The sequence below is a fragment of the Desmodus rotundus genome, chromosome 4 (genome assembly GCF_022682495.2).
Source record: "Desmodus rotundus isolate HL8 chromosome 4, HLdesRot8A.1, whole genome shotgun sequence".
NCBI classification, from domain to species: domain Eukaryota; kingdom Metazoa; phylum Chordata; class Mammalia; order Chiroptera; family Phyllostomidae; genus Desmodus; species Desmodus rotundus.
In genome coordinates this window covers 167,321,469-167,345,757 of record NC_071390.1, presented here as the reverse complement: position 1 = coordinate 167,345,757, position 24,289 = coordinate 167,321,469, and the positions used below count along the sequence as shown (strand labels likewise).

Here is a 24,289-nt window from a genome sequence, read left to right as displayed (position 1 = left end):
GAGCCTGACATTTAAGAACTTCAATGACCCAACAATATCCATGACCTTTCTCCTTGACACCCCAGCTCTTCTCCTTATACCCCTAGACTCCAGCCATACTGAACCTCAACGGCATCCCAGCCCTGCCCTCTGTGGCCATCATTCCTTTATGTATCCAGATGGCCAACTTCAAGGGTCAGCTCCACCTCCACCTCCTCCATGAAGCCTACCTGATTAAATCTGGCTAGAAGTAATCTCCCCAGTGTCCTAATCCCCACAAGGCTGTGTCCGGACCTCCAAGGGAACATAGTATTTCTTTTTATCCTTAAATGATTACCTGTATATAGTTAGCTTATAAAAACCAGCTGAAGTATAAAATCTTAGCAGGTTAACTTAACTTTTCCAATTTTCTATAAGAGGGGCTCAATCAATAGCTTATTAAATGTTAAAATCTATGGATATATGCATTAATTCATGAATAAGTGGATATATTAGTATATTTAGACACCATGTATTAATAAATAAAACAATCTTGAAGCAGTCACATAATTTTCTTGTAACAAGTGAAAATTTTATAGTAGTTGCACGGGGAGCATGGGCAACGCTGAGTCAAAATGATGAAGTTTCCAGAATGGAGCGAGAAGCTTTATCGGGAGGAGTAAATGATGGTCTTTTCTGCAGACCATCATTTTTTCACCAGCGTGAGATAAATAAACTCCTTCTGGAAATTACTCTTATGATGTTATTTCTTCCAGGACACTTAACAGTATATTTGGGTGGCCCTGAACAATTAATTAACCCTACCAGTAACAACCTAATCTCTAAAGCATTTGGGGTGATTTTACTGGGGGTCAGGTCAATCTTCTCTACCTTCATTTACATCTAAGTGAGGGTGGTCTGTTTAGACAGGGGACTTCTCTTCATTAGCCCTTTGCCTTGTGCCACTTCTTTCTTATTTTTTTAAAGATTTTATTTATTTTATTTTTAGAGAGTGGAAGGGAGAGAGAAAGAGAGGGGGAGAAACATCAATGTGTGGTTGCCTCTTGCATGCCTCCTACTGGGGACCTGGCCCGCAGCTCAGGCATGTGCCCTGACTGGGAATCGAACTGGCTACCCTTTGGTTCATAGTCCGGCGCTCAATCCACTGAGCCACACCAGCCAGCGCATGCTTTGTGCCATTTCTTTAGGTGGCAGTCTGCACATAATCAAAAAATATGAATCTTTCTGAAAATGGCAAGCCTCTGAGATTAGCAGGGAGAACTTTGAAACTTTGATTTCTGGGTATGGGGAGGGGAGCAAAACTGCAGGCATCACTAGAGGTCAAAGCACAGCTGCAAAGGGAAGGGACGAAGCTGATATTTTGCTTCTATCAGGGATTTCTTTCTGATAAAGCCCCGCTTTTCAGAGCCCCAGGGCCTTAAAGATATATATAGGCCCAGCTCCAGGACCAGCTTACGGGTCCATAGATTTACCAAATCACTCCTCCCTTTTGTCGATCCAACAGGTGTCTAAGAAATATACTGAAGTCATTACCAGGAGACCAAAAAAAGTTACTGAAAATGCCACGACTGTTGAACCAAAACTAGGGCCTCTGGTTCCCTGCAGTGGGAGCAAAATCTTCCTTTAATTCTGCGACTCTGGAACATTAACTCTTAAGCTGTGGAAATTTCATCTTCCCTTTGAGAACAGACACACAGCATTGCCATTTTCATAAAAGAAAGATTTCTGAGCTTGCCCAGAGTAGAAAAATATTATTATAAATAACAGTAATTATTCTGCGCTGTTTTAGCAAACAGAATTAGTATCATTAATAGTTATTAATAACAATACACATATTAATAACGATGAGGCAATCAACTGATACAAATGCATTATGACACAAATAGTGTAGAGAGAAAAAATATTTTCTCCCAGACAATGAAGAAACAGTAGCTCTTTGAAGGATAGATTGCTAGTTACCTAAAAATGTGCCCCCTCCCCTCCCACTCGCCCAGAGGGGACATCCGTCTTCTTTAGTTAACTGATCCCTGGTGGGCTTTGTCCCTCCAAGTGTGAGCTGCTTCCAGGTGGAATTAATGAGAGAGTTGGGAGGCAGGCCATCCCCAACACTGATCGCTGTTACATAAATGCTTCCTGGTTCCCGCCCGTGCTGCCAAAGGCCGGGGTTGGAACAATGAGAGCTAATGATGGAATCCTGGAAGCTATCATTTTGAATCAGGCCATCACTTATGCCACTCTTGTGAAAATCAAGCCAGGCTCATGCTCCATTTCAGTGTAGCAGGCCCAGACCCACCTGGGGGCCCAGCAAGCCCAGAGAAGAGTGGGGGCTTTGCTCGGCATGCAGACACTGGATGCTGGCCCAGGATGACCACCAGCCAAGACAAGTTCCAGACTGCACAGCGGGCCCTGCGGTGTTGCATTGCAAACAGCCACATACTGCTGGCTGGGAGGACCCAGCCTTGCCTTCTGGGCAGTGTGTGACCCATCCAAGTCGCGGGGTCGCTCCAGGAAGTCTCCCTGCATGTGCTGGGGGAACCTTTCTGTTGAAATCCCACACCTGTCCTAGCTTCTATTCTTACCATTCCAGCACTAGGATGAGTGATCAGCACAGGCTTCAAAACACAGCTGTGCAGATGTGTGAGTGAGCTTGTCGAGCCTAGCTCAGATTAGCAGACCCTCCCATCTGACCAAAAGGCTTGTGATAAACAATACATCATTGTTGCTCTAAGTTCTAACTTTTGGGGTGGTTTGTTATACAAAAATAGCTGACTGATTGAGCTGGTTGGCACAGTTTTGTGTTTTGGTCAAACATAGTTTTCATGTCTGAGAACTGTAAGGTTAGAAAGGCAGGCTGGGCTAGGCTGCAGAGCCGTGAGTGCAAGTGGAAGACAGGGGGAGCCGCTGGACAGTTTGGAGCGGGGTACAAACAGGATGGAAGGCAGTGCTCCAGGGGCTTCATGTTAAAGCAGCCAGATGAAGATGGGAATGAAGTCAGGAGAGGACGGAAGCCCTGCCAAGGAGGTGGAGTGGGCCTGTACCAAGTCAGAGGTGGTAGGAGTGGAGGTACAGGAGCTCTGACGAAAGGGCTGGGCTGAAGACCAGAAGTGGGTGGGGAAGGAAAGTTGACAGAGCTCTGTGATGACTCTCAGGTGGCGAGCCTGGGTAGCTGGGAGGGTGACGACTAGGGGATGAGGCAGGGAGAGTTGCTGGTATCATTCTTGGGAAGTCCAGAGGGTACATGGGTGGGAAAGTTTGAACTTGGGGAAATGTGGGACTGCAACTCTGCAGATGGACCCAGTGGGGGAAAAATATTTTGAGAATATTTTCATGGAGGTGATGGTTGGAGGCATGACTCTGCAGCAAGAGAAGATGGAGAGAAAATGTAGATGTACAAGGAAAGTACCTTGATACCTACATGCAGGCTGTATTAGTCATGTACTACTGTGTAACAAATGACCTCAAAACTTAGCAGCGTAAGACTCAGGAGCCTTGGTGCAGTTTATCCAGGTGGTTCTGGTTAATGGTCTCTCCTGAGCTGACGGCTTGACTGGGGCTGGAGAATCTGCCTCCAAGATGGCTCCCTCACACGGCCGATGGCTGGAAGCCTCAGCTCCACACCACACAAGTGCATGTGGGGCTGCGTGAGCATCCTCATGAGATGGCAGCCACTTTCCTCCAGAGTAAATGACCCAAGACAGAGAGAGCAAAGCATACGCCACATGTCTTTTATGACCTAGCCTTGGGAGACACATACTGTCACTTCTGCTGTGTTATGCAGTTACACAGATCAGCCCTGACACAATGCACAATGCAGGAGAGGACTACACAAGGGCCTGAATACCAGGACGATGGGGTCACGTGGAGCCTTTTGGAAGCTGGCAACCACCCCGGGGATGGAGAAAGAAGATGAGCCAAACTTAGAAAGACGTGAAGGACAGTTTAGCTGGAGAGGCAAAACTGCCACCTGGGAAGAGATTGGCTCTCACACCTGCTGGCTCATCTGCTCCCTGAATGGTCCCCTTCAGAAGAGCCTGCATGCAGAAAGTGTGCCTGGTAGAGCAGAAGATTTTTTCCCCATGCAACTGATTCCCAGGCCACTTACCATGTGCCATGCAATGTGCCAGGGTTTTTCTGAGGTTGGTACCATCGCTTATAGGTAAGGAAACCGAGGCTGATGTTACCAGCCCAAGTCCTCACAGCCAGTGTGACATGGGACTGGAATACAAACCCAAGTTGTCCAACAAACAGCCCTCACTCTTAGCCTCTGCACTACACGCAGAGGGCGCAGGGGCCTGCGTTCTTCTGCTGGAAGCTCCGAACAAGATGAGCCCATGTAAGCACCAAGAAAGAAGTAACTGAGGAACACAAGGAATGACCCGACAGTGTCCCTGAAGCTGTGAGAAGGGCAAGGACTGATGTCCACTGAGCCCTCCTCTGTCCCAGGCACATGCCAAACAAAGACAAAGACATCAAGGTGTGCCTACCGTCCTTGGGCTTTGCTTTGTGCTCCGTGGGCTGCTCATCCAACTTCAGCAATGGGGATCTGGACCGCTGCACAGTGGGGAGAGTGGGGTCGCTGAACAGTATGGTGTCCTTGCCCCCTGTTGTGGAAAAGGGGAAAATGGACATGTTAGGCCCTCAATGGGGTCGCTGCTCAAGTACCTTCATCCCCATGCAATGGACTGGCTGGTGACAGGCACCTTCTTCATTCACAGGTAACACCGTGGAAGGGCAATGGCCAGCAGGCCCTTTCTGTAACGTGAGGACAGGTAGCGGCTGCCTAGGAGCCCTGAGAGTCTGCTTAGGATACGGCTGCCCACAAACGCCACCAGTAAGGGGCGGCCTGTACGTCAGCCAAACGCTGGGTGGCATTGATCAAGGAGACACAGTAATACCACTAACACCAGCAGGGTGCTTGGGGGCGCAGGCTTTGGAGCCACACTACAGTGTGTGTGTTCTGCACTCCATCCCCTCCCAGCTGGGCGACTTTAGGCAAGTCACTGAGCCTCTCTGAGCCACAGAGCCCTCGCCTGTTAAGTGAGGACGAACAGCAGCACCCACCTCACTGGGTGGTTTTGCTGTTAGGCATTTAGTCAGCACTTAATAAATGGCACCCATTAAAATCCCTACTTTACAAGGCACCTTCCACAGCACTGTCATATACACTAAATCTGATTTAATTTGATTTGGTCATTAAGATTGAATAATAACTCTGTGGTAAGTCAGGTAGTATCAGGTCCCTCACATGATCGCAGCTAAACTTTCACTCAGAACAGAGAGTCCCAGAGCAGCCAAAACCTTTGATCTGTCTGCATGAACTCCCTAAGTGGGTAGAGAGTGCATGAGGCAAAGAGAAGGGGAAAAGGAAAAGCATTACGACTCTACTTTGAAGGCCATGGCAAGTCATGGGGGTGAGGGGCGGGGAAGCGCAGCTTTGAAACAGGAGCTCTGCGAGCACTGACTCAAAACTCACAGACAAAAAGGGCTGCTGCCGCCAAGATAAAAGAGCCCAGCAGGCAGGACTGGATCCCAGACTTTGCTCCACGAGGCCTTGGCAAGCTCTCGGTGGGAACCACTGTGCCAAACCCCAACCCCCGGGGCCATGTCCCAGCCTGTCCTCCATCCTCAGCTGTCCAGCTTTGCGCAAGACCCTTTCTGAAGCCAAGTCATTAAATGGGGCTCATGTCGGAGGCTCTAAAGTTCTGTGATCTTAGTTTCAGGCTCGACAGAGCACAGAGCAGTGCGTGTGTGAAGACTTCCACTCCTTTGGTGAACCTGGACTCCACGTCTGAGTCCTCAGTGTGTTTACAGCACCACCTTCCCATTCGGCCACATCTTATTAACTGGATTCCCGAGACTGCAGTAGAGAGTTTGCACGTGGTAGGTGCTCAGTAAGCATCTGATAAACGTGTGAATAAATGGCAGGTGCATCCTCAGGAATCCTGATGTCTTGCGGGCCGCTGCCTCAGGCAGATGGCATGTGTTATTAGCAGCCATGGCACTCTGGTTTCTCTGCTCTCTGAGGGTCTTCCCAGAAGAACAGAAATCTGATAGGAGCTGACCCTGAAGTTCCCCAATAACACAGCCACTCCTCATGTGTGGCAGACATCCAGAAATCTTCCGGGCCACAGGCTGGGGAGGCTTCTCAAAGAGAATCATTGGGACGTTGTTGACAGACTCTCAGAAGGAAGTCAACACAATCGGGTCTCCTCCTGAGCTGCAAAGGGACCATCTGGAAACACCTTGAGGGCTGAATGGCTGCTCTGAACCCACAGCAGAGGCCTCAGGAGGGACTTCTTTTTGTTTCTCACCACAGGCAACAGTTACTGTCCTCCAGTCGGAAAAGAAAAGCATCTCTTGACCCATCTTTTTTCTAGCAGGTAGGCTGGCAGCTCTCTGGCCTTAAGGGGACTCAGCAAGAGACACACCCTGCCCCTCTCTGAACAGCCAGCCTTCCAAGTCCCCTGGGCCCTGGTGGCCAAATAATCAGAATTATGGGCAGAACTGGAAGCTGGCTGAGATCCTGAGCCCTTCCTGCCGCAAGGAATTGCCCAGGGTGGACAGACTGTGGCCCTCTCAAAGCACATCCAGCCCATAAAGGCCACCCCCCCCACAGCACCGGAGCCAGCACCACCAAACCTCTCCAAGACCCCAAGAAGCAGGCACACAGGGGAGGGAACAGAAGCCACCACTCCTTCATGGCCAACCAAGGCAAGGACTGGGGAGAACATACGCACCTCCCTCAATGCCTGCCTGGGGAGGTCGTTTCCTCATCTTACGGCAAAATGCCAAGATTCGGTCATCCTTGCAAAATATTTGAAGGGTTCAAAGGTCTTTCTTGGAAGGATCCCAGCTGTATTGTTTCTAACTCAGTCTGGATTCCACCTATATTGACTGAACTGAGCTCTAATCTGATGGGCTGCTCTTCCATAGTTTCGCTTTGTCGGACTGGAGGATGAGGAGTGGGGCAAAGGTCACCCACAAACTAGGGTCAAACCTCAACTAACATCGAAGGTCCCCCTGACCCTCCATCCATTCAACTGGTGCTGGGCTTCTGGAAACCCTGCTGACTCCTTCTGACACAACACCCCTCATCTCCTGCTCTGAAATGAACCAAGAAATTTCAAAATGTGCATTTTCCTCCTCAGGCTGATGCTTCAGGCGCAGAAGAGAGAATGAAAATGAAGAGCCTGAAGAGCCAGGCTCGGCTCTTGCCCTACTTGTTCTGGTGTTTAGGGTTTCTCTTCAGAGCATGAGCACGTCCAGGACACCTCCTTCTGGAGCTCCCCAAGCCCCGTCCTCCAAGCAGAGGCCAGCGAAGGGCTGGGAGAAGGAGGCTGATGGTGGGGGCGGGGCGGCAGGGGGTCACTCCTTCCCGAGGGGTGCGGTCCCTCAGGCCAGCCCACCATCTGGCTTCCTCTCAATAGCCCCACACCTTTTCTACCTCTCAGGGGCTGGTTAAACTGTGCGGAATATCCTTTGCTGTCCAGATGATTTCTCCACTGGCTGTGACATTTGTCAAGCTTGTCTACTCCCCAGCAAGATCACAAGTTTGCCCCAACTCAATCAAACAGCATCAAGAGCTAGATGCTGTTGGCTGAGAGAGTGAGGAGGGAGGGAGAAGAGAGTCAAAGAAAAGTATAGCACGTTCAACGCCCAGCAGTACTTCTGCCGCATCATGACGGGGGGTTGGCTCCTTCACCACTGTCCTCTGGTGTCTCAGAAGAGATTGTTCTGGCTGCTGACTTCCTCTCCTCCAATCAACTTGCTTTGTGAACCATTCCCCAGCAGATCTGATCTACCTATCGCCTCTTCTCCAAGCTGTGGCTCCCTGGGACAGGTGACCACTGAAAGGAAGATCTGAACACCTGGGTTCTCATACCAGCCACTGTGGCCTCAGGTGTCACCTAACTTCCTGGGCCTCCTAAGATAACTTCCTTACCTAAAATGAGGGAGTCAGACTAGATGGGGAAAGAGGAAAATGTTTTCTCTCACAGGGTCACTCTGAGCAGGAGGGGGCTTCCTGGAAAGCCACCAGTGGAAGACCGCTCTGGGGGCCACACGTGAGGCCATCAGAGAAGAGCCATGTGACTGACACGCAATGTCTGCCACTGTCATGGGGATGCGCCTTATACAGCACGTACTCGTCGGCCTTAAACGTTTTGCTCTCAAGTGTCCTTCCAGGTCCAGCCCTCACCGACACCTCCCACATGGACGCCGTAATGACTCAGCCCTTAATTTGTACCCTCTTCTGCTTTCCACTCACTACCTGGTGCGTGTTCATCTTGCTCCCGTAATGGGAAAGTGGGTTCTTGGAGCAGGTGAGGCACATGTCTTAGAATACCTGGTACAGAACTAAATCCACAAAGTTGATGCTCAAAAAGGTATGAAACACATTGATGGACTGATGGATTGGAGGACACACTGATGCTTTCAAGATGCTGCTAAATAAGACAGAGCTAGCAATTCTCTGAAACCATGGGGACCTAGTTTCCTCTAGTTGGCTGAAAACACTGTAATTTGGCTCCTATTTGGGGAAAGAAAGAGGAAGGGGAGAAGGAAGCGGAAGGAGGAAAAAGTGGGAAAAGGAGAAGAGGAGGAGGAAAAGAACACACTGCCTCTTGCTCCACCATTCAGTCCCTTCAGCGGAGCCATAAAACAACGAGCAGACAGACGGGACTGGTGTGCGTTACACCGGAAGGGGCCTACCCCCTCACTCTCACCAGGCTTCGAGTATGCTCATGAGGCCATGCTTTGTTGTAACATCTTTCGTCCCTGTACCACGGCAGTGCTGTCCCACCGGGCAATTGCCACGCTTTTTCCTGTCCTCCCACTTTGTATCTATATGGAGGCTGGAGATTAGAACAGACATGGCCATGGCATAAAATCTACTCAGCTGGGTCCCTCAAAGCTAATTTTACCATTTAATATTTGCTTTGTACTAATTGAATTCTCGATTTCAATTAACTGTTCTAATCAGGGAAATGCAACGATACATAGAGAATGCATTTCTGTTTATTTACATGCAGGGATGATATTAATGCACTACTGACATTAGCCACAAACACAGATATTTCAAATAGAACATACTCCCAAATCCTACTGAAACATTGTAGCTCAGGCCTTCAGGCAGCAAAAGGAAGGAAAGATACAATTATTATTGCATAATAGCCATTCCAAACTAGACCCAACATCACCAAAGACAGAAAATTCTCAGCATTCATTGTTATTCAACTTCCAGCTTTTTACATAAGTTGTAGAAATAAAACATTGTGAAATTTCACTAAGTCATTTGGAGAAGAGAAAAAAATCAAAACTTCAGTACATGCACAGAAATAGCAATCTGACTGCATAAATAAACGATAAATTTGCCTGACTGTGTTGAAATTCAATGCAATAAAAGAAAGGCCTTCAAAGCAGGTAAGGTTTTAACTGCATCAAAAGGTTCTTGTGCAAAATGGATCATTCAAATCCCCAGGATGGCACTCGCCACTAATTAGTTCTGTTAGGTCTTTTGACCTCAACTTCAGAATCACGGCTAAAAATTCCAATTTATGAAACACACTTCCAGGCAACCTAAGGCAGCTATTCAGATTTACAATAAGAGATGTGTTGTTGTGCGTGTCCCTGCTGCAATTTTCACTCCCTGTATGTTACAGGGAAGAAACAGATACGAATCAAGGGTAGAGGAGACCAGTTCCAGCAGAAAGGGTAAGTAACTAAAATGTATGTACAATGTTGCTTCTAGGGGGAGACAAGACGGTGGGAAATGATAAGCACACCTTTCTGCAGCTGTGAAGAAAGAGGGGGCATGACTGACCTGCATCTCATGAAGGGGGTATTTTTGTTTTCAAGACAAACAGAATAAATATAGCTAATTAAAGTGAAACATCAGAGTTTTCTCTTGTACACAACTGTGAGAAAAAATCCGCACAGGAGATTTTGATTTTCAAGCCATATCACAAAGGGGCTGGGGGAAGAGAACTGAAGGAGGTTGTCAGGTGCCTTTGGTTGGGAGCACTTGTTTTTTCTTATTTTAAGTTTTAGGACTGATGATTAAATTGAACAAATCTTTGTATATTCTTACATTCATTTGTAGGGGTGATGATTAAGTTGAAAAAAATCTTTATAAGACACCTACGGGTAACAAAAATGAAACAATTTCCCATATTCCCAAAGTTTTTTTTAAAAAAACATACATATCTTCCAAAAACATACAGACACACACAGTGACAATTTCAGATTTTCAATTAGCAAAACTGCATAGTTACATAGACGAGAACCTGCATATTTATTTTAATTTTCTGATTTCCCTCCAGAATGAGAGTTTCTAAGTTTAAAACACTTACAGATTTCGCAGCAATGATCTTCAAATAAAAGGACATGGAAAAGGTAGATCTTCTTTGCAAACTATGAGAGTGCTTCCTTTTTTTAAAAAAAAAAGGAAAACAAACTTTATGAAGTTCCGCTTACCTGGAAGACTCCACAAACCAGAAACTTCCAGAGTTCTTAATTTTTTCTCCAGTTCAGCCACCCGATTCCCCAGGATCCTGGAAAAGGGGTGAATTGCAGCAGACAGATTAATGAGCATCAGCTCCCAAGGCTGTGAGCCGGCTACTTGGGAAACACCCTAGTGCACTAAGAGAAAATGTTTTCAGACTTAAGATATTTGCTAAAAATGGAACACACACACACACACACACAGAGTCTATTGAAATATAAATAAAAATGAAGTGAATAATTTTTTTAAATACTAAAATGTTGCCATTGAAGTGACTCTTCTCCCAAAGGCGGTTCCTCAGAGAAGCTAAACAATTACTCCGCCATTGCCCAGGCGTCTTACAGGGTTTCTATTTCAGAATTACTCATTGCTAAAAATTACTGAATTTTGAATACCCTTAGTGGCAGCACACCTTGATTCTTTGAAGGTAGATCTGAGTTTTGGAGACAAGTGTAATAAATAACATGGGTAAAGACACTTGGTAATGCTTCTTTGAGTCAATAAAATAATAGTAGCTGCCATCTTAGACCTCACCTATGTCAGACTGATATCCAATTCTTCCTTCGTATCTAGCATAATTACTGGTAGATGTTTAAAAATGCACTTGATTAAATATTTTTCTCTTCTCATGACTTGTAATTATTAATGAAGAGAATTTTAAAAAGCAGACATTTCTAAAGAACTCTCGGTAATTGCAGAATCACTAGAGTAATGGTATTGCTTTCCGAAGTGACCATCACGACCGGCTCACTGATATGTCAGTTCTGGAGTGTGTATTTCTAAAGACTATACTGTTTACCAGTGCATCAAACTTTGTACGAATGGAAAGACATACATGTGGGCACATATTTGCCCTCCTTGACACCAAACTAAATATATTGGGAAATGATTTCACCGTCATTTAAAACTTCAGTCACTTCCCATTGGCCTGGATATTAAAAAACAAACAAACAAACAAACAAAAAAACTAGTCTTTATATTATTTGGAGGATTTTCTTGGTGCTGCTGTGCTAAAATGATGCAGAAATATCCTTAATAGCAAAGTTTCGATTCCTTTCAACAGGAGAAATCAGAACACCAGAATTGTTCTTCTGGTTCTCTTTATATGCCAGAGAGGGCTGCACACACCCACACATATACACAGAGATGTGAATGCATGTATATCCGCACACACGTGTATGGCTTTGAATTCATCCTTATTTTTTCTGAATTGACGTATAGCATTTAATTAATATTCCCTGTGAGTTCACAGAAAACTCTTTGACATTACTCCATGTGGTTTTCCTCATCTAGGTACTTAGAGCGTTTCTTTGCCTCTTTTCCTTAAGTCTTAAATTCTGCATAGTGTCTATCAATTACTTTCAATTTCCACTCCAATTGTTGGGTCTGTTCTGCTTTCATGGCTCTGACCCTTCAATAAACACCATTCTTCGTAATCTCGCTTTCAATATTCTGCTCAGACCTTCTGATCCAAGCTCCCTTTTCACCAGCTGATGGGTTTGAGATGCAATCGCAGCAGTGTTCAAGTTGACGCCTGTTTCTTAACGAGATCAGATCCTCCGTAGGTGGCTGCCTCTCGGAAACAAAAGATAAGGCTTAACTCTTCTGTGGACGTTGAAGGATGCCGTCAGGGCGACGCTCAAAGGCGTGGCGAAGAGACATTTGGTTGCATTTTTTCTGATGTTCCCAGACCACAGCCGCGTCTCCCAGAAATGGAGGTAGGTGACTTTGCTGGTGTCCCCAACAAGCTACTTTCGGAGGCCCTGCCTAAGTTTGCCTGTGGTGACTGTTTTCTTTCTTCTTTGGCCTGACACAGGCATCTGATGCTGGGCCACAGGCAGTCAAATGGACCCAACAGAAGTTGGAGTAGTAGTAATAGTATCAATAACAATGGCAACTACACTACTGTTAACACTAACAGCAAAACTGACCTTTCTTGAGTCTTGTATATGAATCAGGGTCCATGCTGAACACCTACCAGGCTTGCGATATTTCATCAGACCTGACAAAAACCTTGCAGTGTGCATTGTATTTTTATCCGTCTTCCACACATGGGAACCCCAAGGAACAGAGAGGTTAAGCAACTTGCCCCAGGACCCACAGTTCATCTAAAAGCTCTGTCTTGTCCCAATGCCTAGGGCTCTCACCATCAGCCTGTCCTTCTCCTCCCATTGCCAGACAGAGGCATGGAAGTTAGTTAACCTGACCAAAACCCCATGCAGGACTCAGCTGGTGTTGAGTCTGGATTTGAACCTATCAATCCATGGTCACTGATGCCAATTCAAATGCCAACAGGAGCTCCCAATTTGGGGTGTGTTGAAGAACGGAATTTTAGTTAGTGAAAACAGCTCGATGGTAATACAGCATAGCGGTGAAAACAGCACTGCTCTGGAACAGCTCAATAGTGCTATAGCAGGGCTGTGAGACTGTGTGCTCAGTGATGTTCCGCTCTGCTCGGCACCACACTGCACTAGTCTGGAGCTCTGGGTTTCCTGACCCAGAACTCAGATTTCTGTGGAAAGTATGCTCCCCAAGCCAGAGGGGAGCTGATTTATACAGACAGAAGTCCCCACCCCTTATCCTTGATTGGTCCATCCTTATGCAAATGAGGATGCCAAGCCCTCAGTTTGATTGGTCCAAAGGCACTGTCCTGATTGGTCAGAATAGAGCATCTCTGATTGGATGGGGCAAGCCTTGATGGTGTATCCCATTGGTTGAAATAGGATTCCAGGAACTCCTTTACAAGGGCTGGCTCAGAAGGCAGAAACATGGCAGAAACACAGGCAGGCAGTTCAGTGCAGAGGAAGGCAGTTTAGCACAGAGGCAGGCTTATTAGAGCAGAGGCTTCTCAGTGAAGTGCAGTTTGTATGGGAGGCCCTATGCAGAAATGGCTGCAAAGCTCTTTTTCTTTTTTTTAAATTTGACTCTAGTTAGCCACCAGGAGCCCTTCTTAATCCTCAGGGTTCACAAACCTAAGCCTCAGTTTGCCTCCAAAGTACATACTGTTAACCAATACCCAGTAAGGGCAATGTAAAACGAGCTTTATCACATCTGGAGGAAATTCTCGTTAAAGACCATTTATATTGAAATATGGATGTAACCACAGCTGACTTGCCAAATATAACCCAAGATGCTTCAAATGACAAAGAGGGACCTCCTGATTGGCTTGACACTGAAAGAATGTGGCAGGTGGGCCACTGAACATGGTGTGATGCAGCCCAGTGACAGAAGAGGGCTATTTGAGTCTTAATAGCTGGCTGTATTTATAGATGGAGATGGTGGGAGTAGGAACAGGGTCCATTCAATTCAGTTTGACCAATTCTACAAACGGCTGCAGAGGATAATAAAGAGAAGCAGACCCCGTCCCTGTATTTGAGGGACTAAAAGCCTGGTGGGAGACAGACACACAGATGTACACATGTGTACAGTGCCAGTGGAAGGCTTTAGTAACAGTTGATATTTGTTGACCACTTGTTCTGTACCAGATATTACTATAAGCACTGCACAGTTATTATTTCCTTTAATCCCTTGCCACAACCAATGAGGCAGCTCTTATCATCCTAATTTTGTAGATGTGGGAACTGAGACCCAGGGAGGTCAACTAACACGCCCGGAGTGACACAGCTGCTAAGTGAAGGGGCCAGAATCAACACCTGGGCCTGGCAATACACAAGTCCTTCAGGAAAGCTGTGGAGCAGAAGCAGAGAGTAAATGAAAGAGGAATGCAGAGAGGCTGTTAGGGACCCAGATTTCATGGTCTAGTTGCCATATCGACAATGTTAAGATTTATATACTGGCAATGGGGAGATATTGCAGGGTGCTAAGCAGACAAGCAGCACAATGAAGTTTAGGAAAAGTATTCTGCATGCAGAGTTGAGAAGGGACTGGAAGAAATATGAGTAGAAGCAGAAAGACCAGTTAGATGAACATCGTCCAAGTCGGCGACAATGGTGGCCCCAAATAAGCCAGTGGGAATGTAGGGAAGCCAAAGGAATGGGGCCACAACCAGGAGGTAGGTGAGGAGTGTGAGGTGCCCATGAGATACCTATGTGGACCCAAGGGAGAGAAGAAAGATCTGGGAGTGCAAAGATGAGAGAGTAGCTTGGGGAAGTGGATCTGCTCACCAACAGCATGGGAGAAGCCAGAAGCGCAGGGGACTAGACCACCGCCTGCATAAGGCAAGAAAGGACCAGAGCAGCCCACTTGGAAAGGAAGGAGGAGAGCCAGGGCAATGCGGGGCCTTGGAAGCCAAGAGAGTTCAGGTGGGACAGCATGGTCAGTACTGTCTTGTTCTAGAAGTGGTCATACTTCTAAATGAAAGTTTAGAAAAAGCCACTTAGAAGATGTGCCTGACCCTTGAAAGAGATGTTTCAGTGGAAGTGATGGAATCCAGAATCCAAGCGACAGGTTGAGTCAAAAGCAGACTACCAGAAAGTTGAGGCGGTGAATAGAGACGACTGTCCAAGTAGTTTAGCAGGGAATAGAAGGAAAGAGCTAGGCAGGCATAAACAGGCTTGAGGGAGGATTTTTTTTTTTTTGTAGGATAGGGAGATTTTAAAGAAAATTTTTATTTAGCTACGGTTTGTTTTAAGACAGGGGAGATTTCCACATATGTCCACCCAGTAGTTTAACCTCAAGATGTCAGGCCTCTAGATGGATTTTCAGTAGCAGTTTGTGATGATAACAACATCATAGGGGACCTGCAAAGGCAGAACTAACTCAGGAACTGGCCACCATTGTGCCCCTGTCCTTGCTTTCTGGACAACACAGGGAGTGGGAATCCCCAAGTGAGGGTCCCTGGGGAGAGCCAGGGCCTGAAGCAGAAGCAGCTGGCTGTGGCCCTACACAGACCTGGAGATAACCCTGCCCCCGCTTCCACCCAGGTGGCCTTCTTTTGAATCACTCGTGGCTCTGATGCCTGACAGCTGCTGTTGCTACCAAGATTTTGAACTTCTAAGCTATTTACCATTGGCCAGGGAGGGGGAAGAGCAGTGAACAGTTTCAGACACAGCGGGAAGGGTAGGGAAAGGCCAGGATGTCTTCATAAATTCACTACCACCCCCACCACCACCGTCACCACCCCACCTCTGGAAAAGTGATGGTTTGTTGGGAAGGACTGGAGAGCGAAACAGTACTTTAACATCTGCCTCTTCTATTAATGCTTTGCCATCTGTTCATAAGATGAGTGGACCTCATCTCTTCTTCAGCAATAATCAGACAACTGCCGACTCTTTGGAAACAAGTACCTCAAGCAAAATGCCTTGTAATTGAACGCGCTCTCAAAATGTAAAGTCCTAGGTTTAGTCATCAGTTCTTATGACGGCTCTCCGTGCATCTTCCCGAGGGTGGGCAGTCACTGTCAGGCAATGGAAGGCACACTTCCGGAACAGAATATCTTTATTCCTCCTTATCATGCCCCACCAAAACAAAGCTATCTTATTATTTTAGGTACAAAATGCTAAATCATGGGGGATAACAGCAAGCAGACAAAATTCACATTTCATTCTTAGCCCCCACTCCACTTCTTGTTTAATTAGTTTCTTTACATGCCCCCAAGTAAAACACTTAAAAGTATGAAACTTAAGACCCTCTAAGTATTAAAAATGGTACATTAGGTACTTTATGTGCTGATATAAAGCAATCTTCGAGATCTATTGTTATGGGCAAAGTGCAGAAGAGTGAAAACCTTTTTTAAAAAATGTATACTATCTACTATGTGTAAAAAAGGAGAATATCTATACAAACATACCTGAGTATTTTTGTGTGTTTATGTGAATGTACTAATGCATTTAGTTATACGTGCATGCTTGGGAAGGACCTGTAAGAAGTGAGGAATGGTGATTTCTCCCAGGAAGGGGAATTTGGTGGCTAAGAGACAGCAGTAGTTTGGAGATACAGTAAGTCCTAACTTAACGTCCTCACTTTCGACTTTAAGTGAAATGATGTATAACAAAACCAATTTTACCACAGGCTAACTGATATGAATAGGAGTTAAGTTCCTAGACAACATGTCAGTGTTATAACAAACCAACTATTCAAACACCTGCTGTATATTGTTGTTTAACCCTTTAAATGTGAACCACGAAATAGTTCAAAATTATTAAATAGTTAAGAATGAAAAATTGCATTAAAGCAAAGATAAACCTGGCAAAATGAAAGTGTCCATCTTTCTCAAAAGAGGCGAGAGCCCAGGGACCCTGGGAATGCACAGGGCTGCAGAGGACAGGTTAGGGACGCAGCAGGAAACCAACCTGTCAGAGGGGCAGGGGCTGGGCATCAGATCAACAGCAGTGCGGAACACCGCAGGGATCCTGCCTGAAAAAAATAGTCCTCCGTGCCTGTTCTGGGGAGATTCCCCTTCCTTCTCCCTTCCCTGATTAGTATCTGCATTTCAGCCTCTGGCTGTTTCACTCCTTGGTTAAGATTTCTTTTAAAAGAATTTTTGAAACTCCTTTCAATAAATTACCCTTGTCATCTCTTTGAGATTGCCCAGACTCCCTCCACTGCTCTCTGCCTTCTTTTATATATATCTTAATCTCCTGCGCGATCTTCCCTTCACTTCCATCTCCTCTTTTTTCTATTTTGTTTTTACAATACTCTCAATCATTTTCCAGGGCCCTGATTCCCTGATCCCTCCCCTTCTTGCTGGAAGCCCAGCCTTTCGTTGCCTGCTCACTTCTTCCACACTTTCATTTTGGTTCTGACATCAGCTACAGAGTTGGCAGGGCCCAGTGCAAAATGAAAATGTGCAGCCCCCTTGCTAAGAAATAATTCAGAATTTCAACATGGAGACAGGAGCATCAGACCAAACGCAAGGTGCTTCTGAGCATGGGGTGCTGAGCTACCACAGGGTGCTAGCCCATGAGCCAGCCCTGTTTGCAGGATTTGCTGCTTTAACTGATTGTTTACTCACTGTTCTCTGACCACTTCCAATTTTGCTTCTGTAACTTCTAATGGCTACCTCAACTTGCTTGATTTTGTCCAGCACAGTCAATATGTTTACAAAAACCAAATAAGGCATTATTGTTCCTTTTCCCCATCTTTTTTGCTGATCCTAAAGACTGACGTGAAACTCCCTAGTAGGCTCAGCTGCCTTTGAGTGGATGCTTGGCTGGTCCTGCCATTCAGAGCCCCTCAAAGTCATGCTATAGGTGCACATGGCCCTCCGTAGGTGCCTCCCCTACAGAAGACCTGGAGGTCTTGCTGGCTGAGTTACCCAGGCAAGTGCAATCAAAATCGCCACTCAATAGGCATTACTCAGTGAGGAGGAGTTCAGGGTAAGTATTCAATAAGCAGTGACCAGTATTATTTGTTGGCTTGACCTTAGCCGAGAGCCAAGGTGCTATCATAATGCAGAAGAAGCATAGTTCTAGTTTAAGGAGCTTCCTTTCAGAGTTGAGGCTTTTCACCTGCTCCCCTTAAGGCCTGTAGCCCCACCAACTGCCATCACCCCACACCTTTCCTGCAGACCCCCCACCCAAAGGTCCAGCCACCTACTTGTTGGTCTGCCTCTGGTGCTGGATGACCATGTTTTTCTCATGGATCGTCTCCAACAGGGCCGTTGCCAAAGACTTCAGATCAGAAATGGACTGCGGAGTGGCCGGGAGACTGCACCCGTGATCCTCTGACAACAGATCCTGAACTGGTGGGAAATGACATTCACATCTCAGTCTGAAGCTCGTCTGGGACACCGGAGTGCAAACCAAGGTCAGCTCGGCCTGGGTAGTGATAGGTGCCCAGCTTCTAAATGCTGCTATGTTGCTTTGAAGAGTCCACTTCAGGGGGTAAACGTACAACAAAATAAAACTCAGTGTGAGGGTTAAGCAGAAAGGAGGAAGTCCTCATGGACTTTTGTTAGCAATTTGTAAGAGGATAATAATCTGTTGTATTTGTCCAGTATTTTACACGTTCAACAAAAGTTTTATACTGACTAACTGATTTGAGGCTTAAAAATGAACCAAAAAAAAAAATTCCACCTGGAAAGTGGCATTTATCCCCATTCCAAGGACAGGACAGCAAGGTGCAGATGGCTTAAAAACATTGGCTGGAGGTCACTCAGCCACACTAATGCTCTAGTCCTGAGCTCCTTCCTTTAAAACTGAGTTTCCCAGGATGAGGTGCTTTCAGTGGGTAAGATAATTTCAGAGATTATTTAAACTACAAAATACATTTTGTATAGCACATTATTAGAAAGGGTAGATAAACTAAGAGGTTTATCTACCCTTAGTTTAAGAGATAAACTAAGAGGACAATGGCCACCCGCACTCCCACCAGATGGGAGAAAAGGAAACAGTACAAATCACTGTGGGTTTTTGAACACCATTTCCTATGTCTATACATAGATATACAAGTTTGTATACTTCTCTTCAAAACAGGAAAAGCTCTGTTTTTTTCACTTAACCTAATGCCACGTCATGAGTATGTCCTAAAACAAAATGTTAACAGCTGCTTAGTAGTTCATGTATAGATATATAATAACAAATATGTTGTTTCCGATGGGTTTTTTTTACTATAACTAATGTAAGAAGAATTTTCTTGAAGCAAAATGTTTGCATATATCCATAGTTACTCCTTGCTGACTCAAAGGGCACCCACATAAGGCACTGCATCAGAGGTCGCCAAATGGTTACCCAGGAAGGCTGTCCAGATTTTTCGCTCTGCTGTGGTGTTTGGGTGTAGCCGGCAGTCCCCACGGCGGGGATAAGAGTTCATCTCAGCTTTCAAAGATGCTGTGCTACTGAGGGCTCCCAAAACTAAACTCAGACGGGCTACTTCACTTTTCTAGAGAGTATTGTAGTTTCCTTTTAAAAAACAATTCTAGAGTGTCCTTTCCTAGTGGAATAAAAAGAAGTTGCTTGGGAAAGTGCCTTGGTTGTTAGGTAAGCTGGAGAGTGAGCACGTTTTTGAGCCCCCCTACTCCTGCTGAGGACTGCCATCTGAGGGTGACTGTCGGCACTGCCAACAGCCCGGGAGTGGGCCAGGCAAGCATGTCCAACCCGAGGCTGACGTTTAACACCGAATTCCCAAATAGGAAGTGTCAGAAGCAAGCTCTCTGCTATTTATTCCCCTGGACCATTCCTGGAAGATCATTATTTTTCATCAGAATCGACAAGGAGGAGGAACAAAATTGCAATCAATAAAAGCTTCTTTGAAAAAGGCACATGTTCCACAATGAAATGATTTCAGCAGCTATGAGACTTCTATTCTGCCCAAGGAGGCCAGGAAAGAGGGAAATTCAATGAGGCCGAAACATGTACTCGAAGATGCTAAACTAGTGATCAGAGAAGGGACGATATTCTTGAAAGGAGAGCACAGTGCAGGGGAAGGGACACAAACAAGGGCCAGTTACTAGGAAAACCTCTAAGGCAGAGGTTCTTAAAGCCGGGCCCCCAAACCAGCATCGGCATCACCTGGGAACTTCTTAGAAATGCCTGTTCTCAGGCCCCCCAGACCTACTAAACTGGAAGCTCTGGGGGCAGAGGGGGGGGGCAGTAATCTGCATTCTAACAAGCTGTCCAGGGAATCCTGATGCAGGCGGAAGTGTCCAAGGATCAGCTCGGTTCCCAGTCCACAGAGCAGGACGTGGCAGCTCCAGCATTCTGTGATGCCAAGGGGCCCCTCCCGGAGAACAGCCCCTACCTTGTTTTGCAGAGAGAACTCCAGTCAGAGCGCTGCTGCCGGATTTCCCCTGGCCTTTCGAGTTTTTCCGTCTCTCCAGAGCATTCTAAAGTAGAATGGGTGGCGGGGGGGGGGGGGGGGGGGGGGGATAAAAACCTCTGTCAGAAAAGCCAATAATGGAAAAATACCCAGTTACAGTTAGACGCATCCTCCCAAGTCAGCACACAAGAACCCTTGGCAAATTCCAAACGCTGGCCCACCTGTTCAGATTCTGAGTCCCCGCCAAAGGGTTAGGATTTGTAAGGACCCGGTAAAGCATTTAAAAAAAAACCTGGTGCCTAGCAGAATGACAGTGACTACCCTCTCCCAAGTACAAAAGACATTCAGTGTGTACTTGTCAAGTCACCAAATCTGAAGCAAGAACTCAGTCTAACATGCGAAGTCACTGGTTACGAAAACCCCAAACAGATAGGAGAGGAGAACAGGTTAACTTCCATGTACCGATGCCCAGAAGTCACTAGTGGTATTTGGAAGAATTCTATGGCTCAACCATCGATCAGTGACACCTGCCATGGACATAAGAAAGGGAAGTGCATAGGTGCCACCTAAACGTCATTCCTAGGAGAGATGCTTCTGTTACAATTGATATGCACTGCACAGCCAGTGCTTGGCACACAGAAGAACTGAATAAATGTTCGTAAATGAATGCGCATGCACATATTTTTAAATTTTGTATTAATTATACATCTTTAAAAGCTGCCTTCTTCTTTCGCTGTATGTGTATGTGTAGACGGGTAGAAACTGAAGTGTGGCCCCACAGATGGAAAGGAGGAATAGCGTGGAGATGTCTGAGGAAAAAAAGCTCATGTCAAAAGCCTGGAAAATGAGAAGGCTCTCCCAAGCAGCTAGACTGCTGGAGAACTTCACCCTCAGGAAGAGAAATCAATCTATTTTCAAAGCAGAGACGCCCAGGAGATCTTTCTAATTATAACGCAAGTAACATCTGCAGAAATAGATATTATCAAACTAACGGTGCCGGAATGAGAGGAAATAACAGCGGGGAGAATTCAGACATTCTGTCCTTTCAGGGAGACGTGAACAGTAGGGTCTGGATTGTGATTTCCTAATCTTTGTTTCTTCACCACTCGGAAACCATTTTCTTATGGATCATTATGAGACGCATAGGATCTGAGCACAGCGCGTGTTAAAGAAAAGCCAGAGAAGAAGCCTAGGGCCGGATGGACCGAGACTGTGAGGCGACCACATCGAGATTCTGGGGTGTCTGTGCACCCTGTCCTGATGACCGCAAGACAAGGAGCCCACGCAAAAGCTGGTTTTTTTGTTTGCTTATTTGTTTGTTGTTTCAGGTTTAATTCTCGCCGGTTACCTCAGGTAAAGCTCTTAGGGGCCTCTCTCTGGGAGGGCAGGCAGGCACTAAAATATCTTTGGCACATAAAAGAGAATTGAAATAGGATGACATTTAGAGGCACCGTAGTGAATCATCAGCATCATTGTCACGGTTCTGCTACCTTGTATTTGGCAATGTTCGATTTCAGGAGGTTGACCTCTTCATGAAGTTGCTTTAATCTCTCTTGAAGGTACCTGGGAAAAAAATACAACCGGAGAGTGTTTGGGGGCAAAGTAAAAAAAAAACATGCACTCGAATAGGAGAAGAGAGGAAAAGGAAGCACCAGCCTGAAGAGCCCTCTTTTACCTATAATGCCTGCTTCCCACCGAAGGGAGGGGGAGAAAAGTGTATCTTTGTGACCTCTGCTTAAATGAATGCGATCAAGGTCAAATATGCCCAAATCACAAAAACTCCACTTCAGACGAGCCCTCTGCAGAGATTCCCTGAGGGATACCAACACGGTTTTCACATAATTCTCATTAAGATGATTCCACTGGGAAGGAAGGCAGGAAGAGATGACACCAGACATAACATTAAGTTAGACACATACACACACGGAAATTTGCCTCGGGGAAAAGAAACAGCTAAGGGAATTTCTCAATTTATTTTCTTATTCTTTTCTCTCTCCTTGATAGCAATAACAGGCAGCTTTTACGGGTCTCCTACCCTCTCGCCCAAATGGGGAGATGGAGAAAGGGGTACACATGTAGGCATATGGCACTACTGTTCTGACTTTTACGACTCATATGTGACATTGATATCATTGTTTCGAGGGTTGCGACTTTCCTCTCACTGTAACGCAATTTTCCCAAATGTGACTAGGGCGGCAAATAACTCCCAGGCCGCAGGCCCGCGCAAGAGCCAGCATTTGACCCGATGGACTGCAGGCCTGGGCCAGGCCACCTGCCTGTTCTCCATACACAGGGCGTCCACGTCGATGATGCGGTTCTCGTGGCCGCCCAGGATGTGGTTTAGCTCCTGGTTGAGCCTCTCCACTTTGTCCTGGTAAGAAGATCGCTCTTCTTTCACGTCCTGAAGCTCATCCACAGAGGCCTGCAGGTCATGCTCCAGAGACTCAATCTGAAACCAAAGGAAGCGCCTTCCTCAAGATGTTCCTCAGACACCAACTTTATGGCCAGAGATGGAGCCTTCTGCGCGGCTGGCTGACTTTCAGAGAGCTTGTTAATGCCACCCGCATGCTATAAAACCATAAGAGCCACTCACCGGAATACGATCAAAGCTAAAAGGAAGGGGACGACGTCCTGACACACACTTACTAAATATATCTAAGGTGGGAGGGGACACCAGCTTGGAGAAACAGAACTGGTCCCTCACCAATGGCAGTATGCCCTAAAATCAGAGGCTCGGGGAGGGCAGATCCCAACCCTGGGAGCAGCAGCCGGTGTCTTGCAAACACATGCCTTTTCAATCCAGTCTAGACCCAGAAATCTTGTTCTGCTCTTCAAACCCAATTAGCAAGAGAAGGGAAGCAAAATCTGGGCTCTCTTTGCTGTTCCCTAACTAGGACTCTGTACCCGTTGAGATTTTGCCTAAAAAGCACTGCTCAGCATTTGAGCGGAAACTGGCAAATTAAGGCCAGTTTGCCACATTCTGTTCTCTCCTTGTCTATCCTGGCCAAGGGGCACTTTCTTGTGTTCAGAACAACGCACCAAAGGTCACAGCAGACCTGTGGGAAGCCAGAAACACAGAGGCGGCTTGGTAACCAAGGCGAGGATCGAGAGAGGAAAAGCCTTCAGCTTTTATCCTCTGTCCTCCTATGACTCGCATCCCAGACACCCTGCACCCTCTGGGCAACAGGGACACCATCCACTCAGCCCTGGGCTGTGACCAGCTGTGCAGACCCATTCCCCGCTCACAAATGTCAGCAATAACCTGTTCCTTCGCCCTCTCCAGCTGCTGGACCAAGTCTTCACGCTCATGGGCTGCAAAGTGCCGCACACCGATTTCTTCATCTCCGAGCCTCTGTTTCGCAATTGTCATCCTTAAGAGCTGCATTTTCCATCAGCAGAAAAGAGAGAGAGAGAATAGATTTAAAAAAAAAACCCAAGAATACTAGTCAGAAAGTTTTGAAAGATTTTCAAGAAATGCAAGGAAAAAGCACAAGACAGAGATACTTCTTGCTAATATCATGAGTTTTTAAAAAATACATTGTATTTTGTACATGTGTGCATGCACACACATGCATGAAGACCTGGCACACACGGCCTGGGCATCTGGAGGTGGATGTCCTGTGTAGAATAGCCACGGTGAGGAAAACCGACTGCATTTCTTTAAACGTGGCAAAAATTTTAAAACGTGGTAACACATGCGGAGACGGGCATGCTTCCACACTCCTAACAATCAGGCTGTGTCCTCAAGAGCCTTGCAAACGTCCCACCCTAATGGTCCAGCAACGTGACTTCTGACAATCTGGGCTGAGAGCGACCCCAGACCGGGACTAGCTTTAGGAAAAAAGAAAAAGGAGATTACACTGTTACTTACAGAAAGAGTAAAAAAGCTAGAAACAGCCTCTAACAATAGTGGAATTGTTAGCAAACTATAATGCAATCCATCAATGGGCTAGTTTGTGGCTGTTTTACATAGGAGTGATGTGAACTGTGGAATGCCACAGATGTGTTTAGAATGCCATGTTAAGTGGAGGAAAAAAGCATAATACTAACTTCTATATTAATGAAATAAGCCAGTCAGAGAAAGACAAATACCATATGATTTCACTCATATGTGGAATCTAATGAACAAACTGAACTAACAAGCAAAACAGA

General features: G+C 46.2%; 1 protein-coding gene across 2 annotated transcripts in view; it reads right to left on the bottom strand.

Moving 5' to 3' along the window:
* Window positions 1-24,289, bottom strand: part of CCDC149 (coiled-coil domain containing 149) — a 98,234-nt gene that overhangs the window by 11,589 nt on the left and 62,356 nt on the right. For both annotated transcript variants that reach the window (XM_053923390.1, XM_024573742.4), the window contains exons 5-11: window positions 23,400-23,516; window positions 22,414-22,586; window positions 21,628-21,700; window positions 20,120-20,204; window positions 17,978-18,122; window positions 10,453-10,529; window positions 4,464-4,580 (exon numbers count right to left, since the gene is read on the bottom strand). In XM_053923390.1, the coding sequence (XP_053779365.1) occupies window positions 4,464-4,580; window positions 10,453-10,529; window positions 17,978-18,122; window positions 20,120-20,204; window positions 21,628-21,700; window positions 22,414-22,586; window positions 23,400-23,516 (787 nt within the window). The remainder of the gene's footprint in view (window positions 1-4,463; window positions 4,581-10,452; window positions 10,530-17,977; window positions 18,123-20,119; window positions 20,205-21,627; window positions 21,701-22,413; window positions 22,587-23,399; window positions 23,517-24,289) is intronic.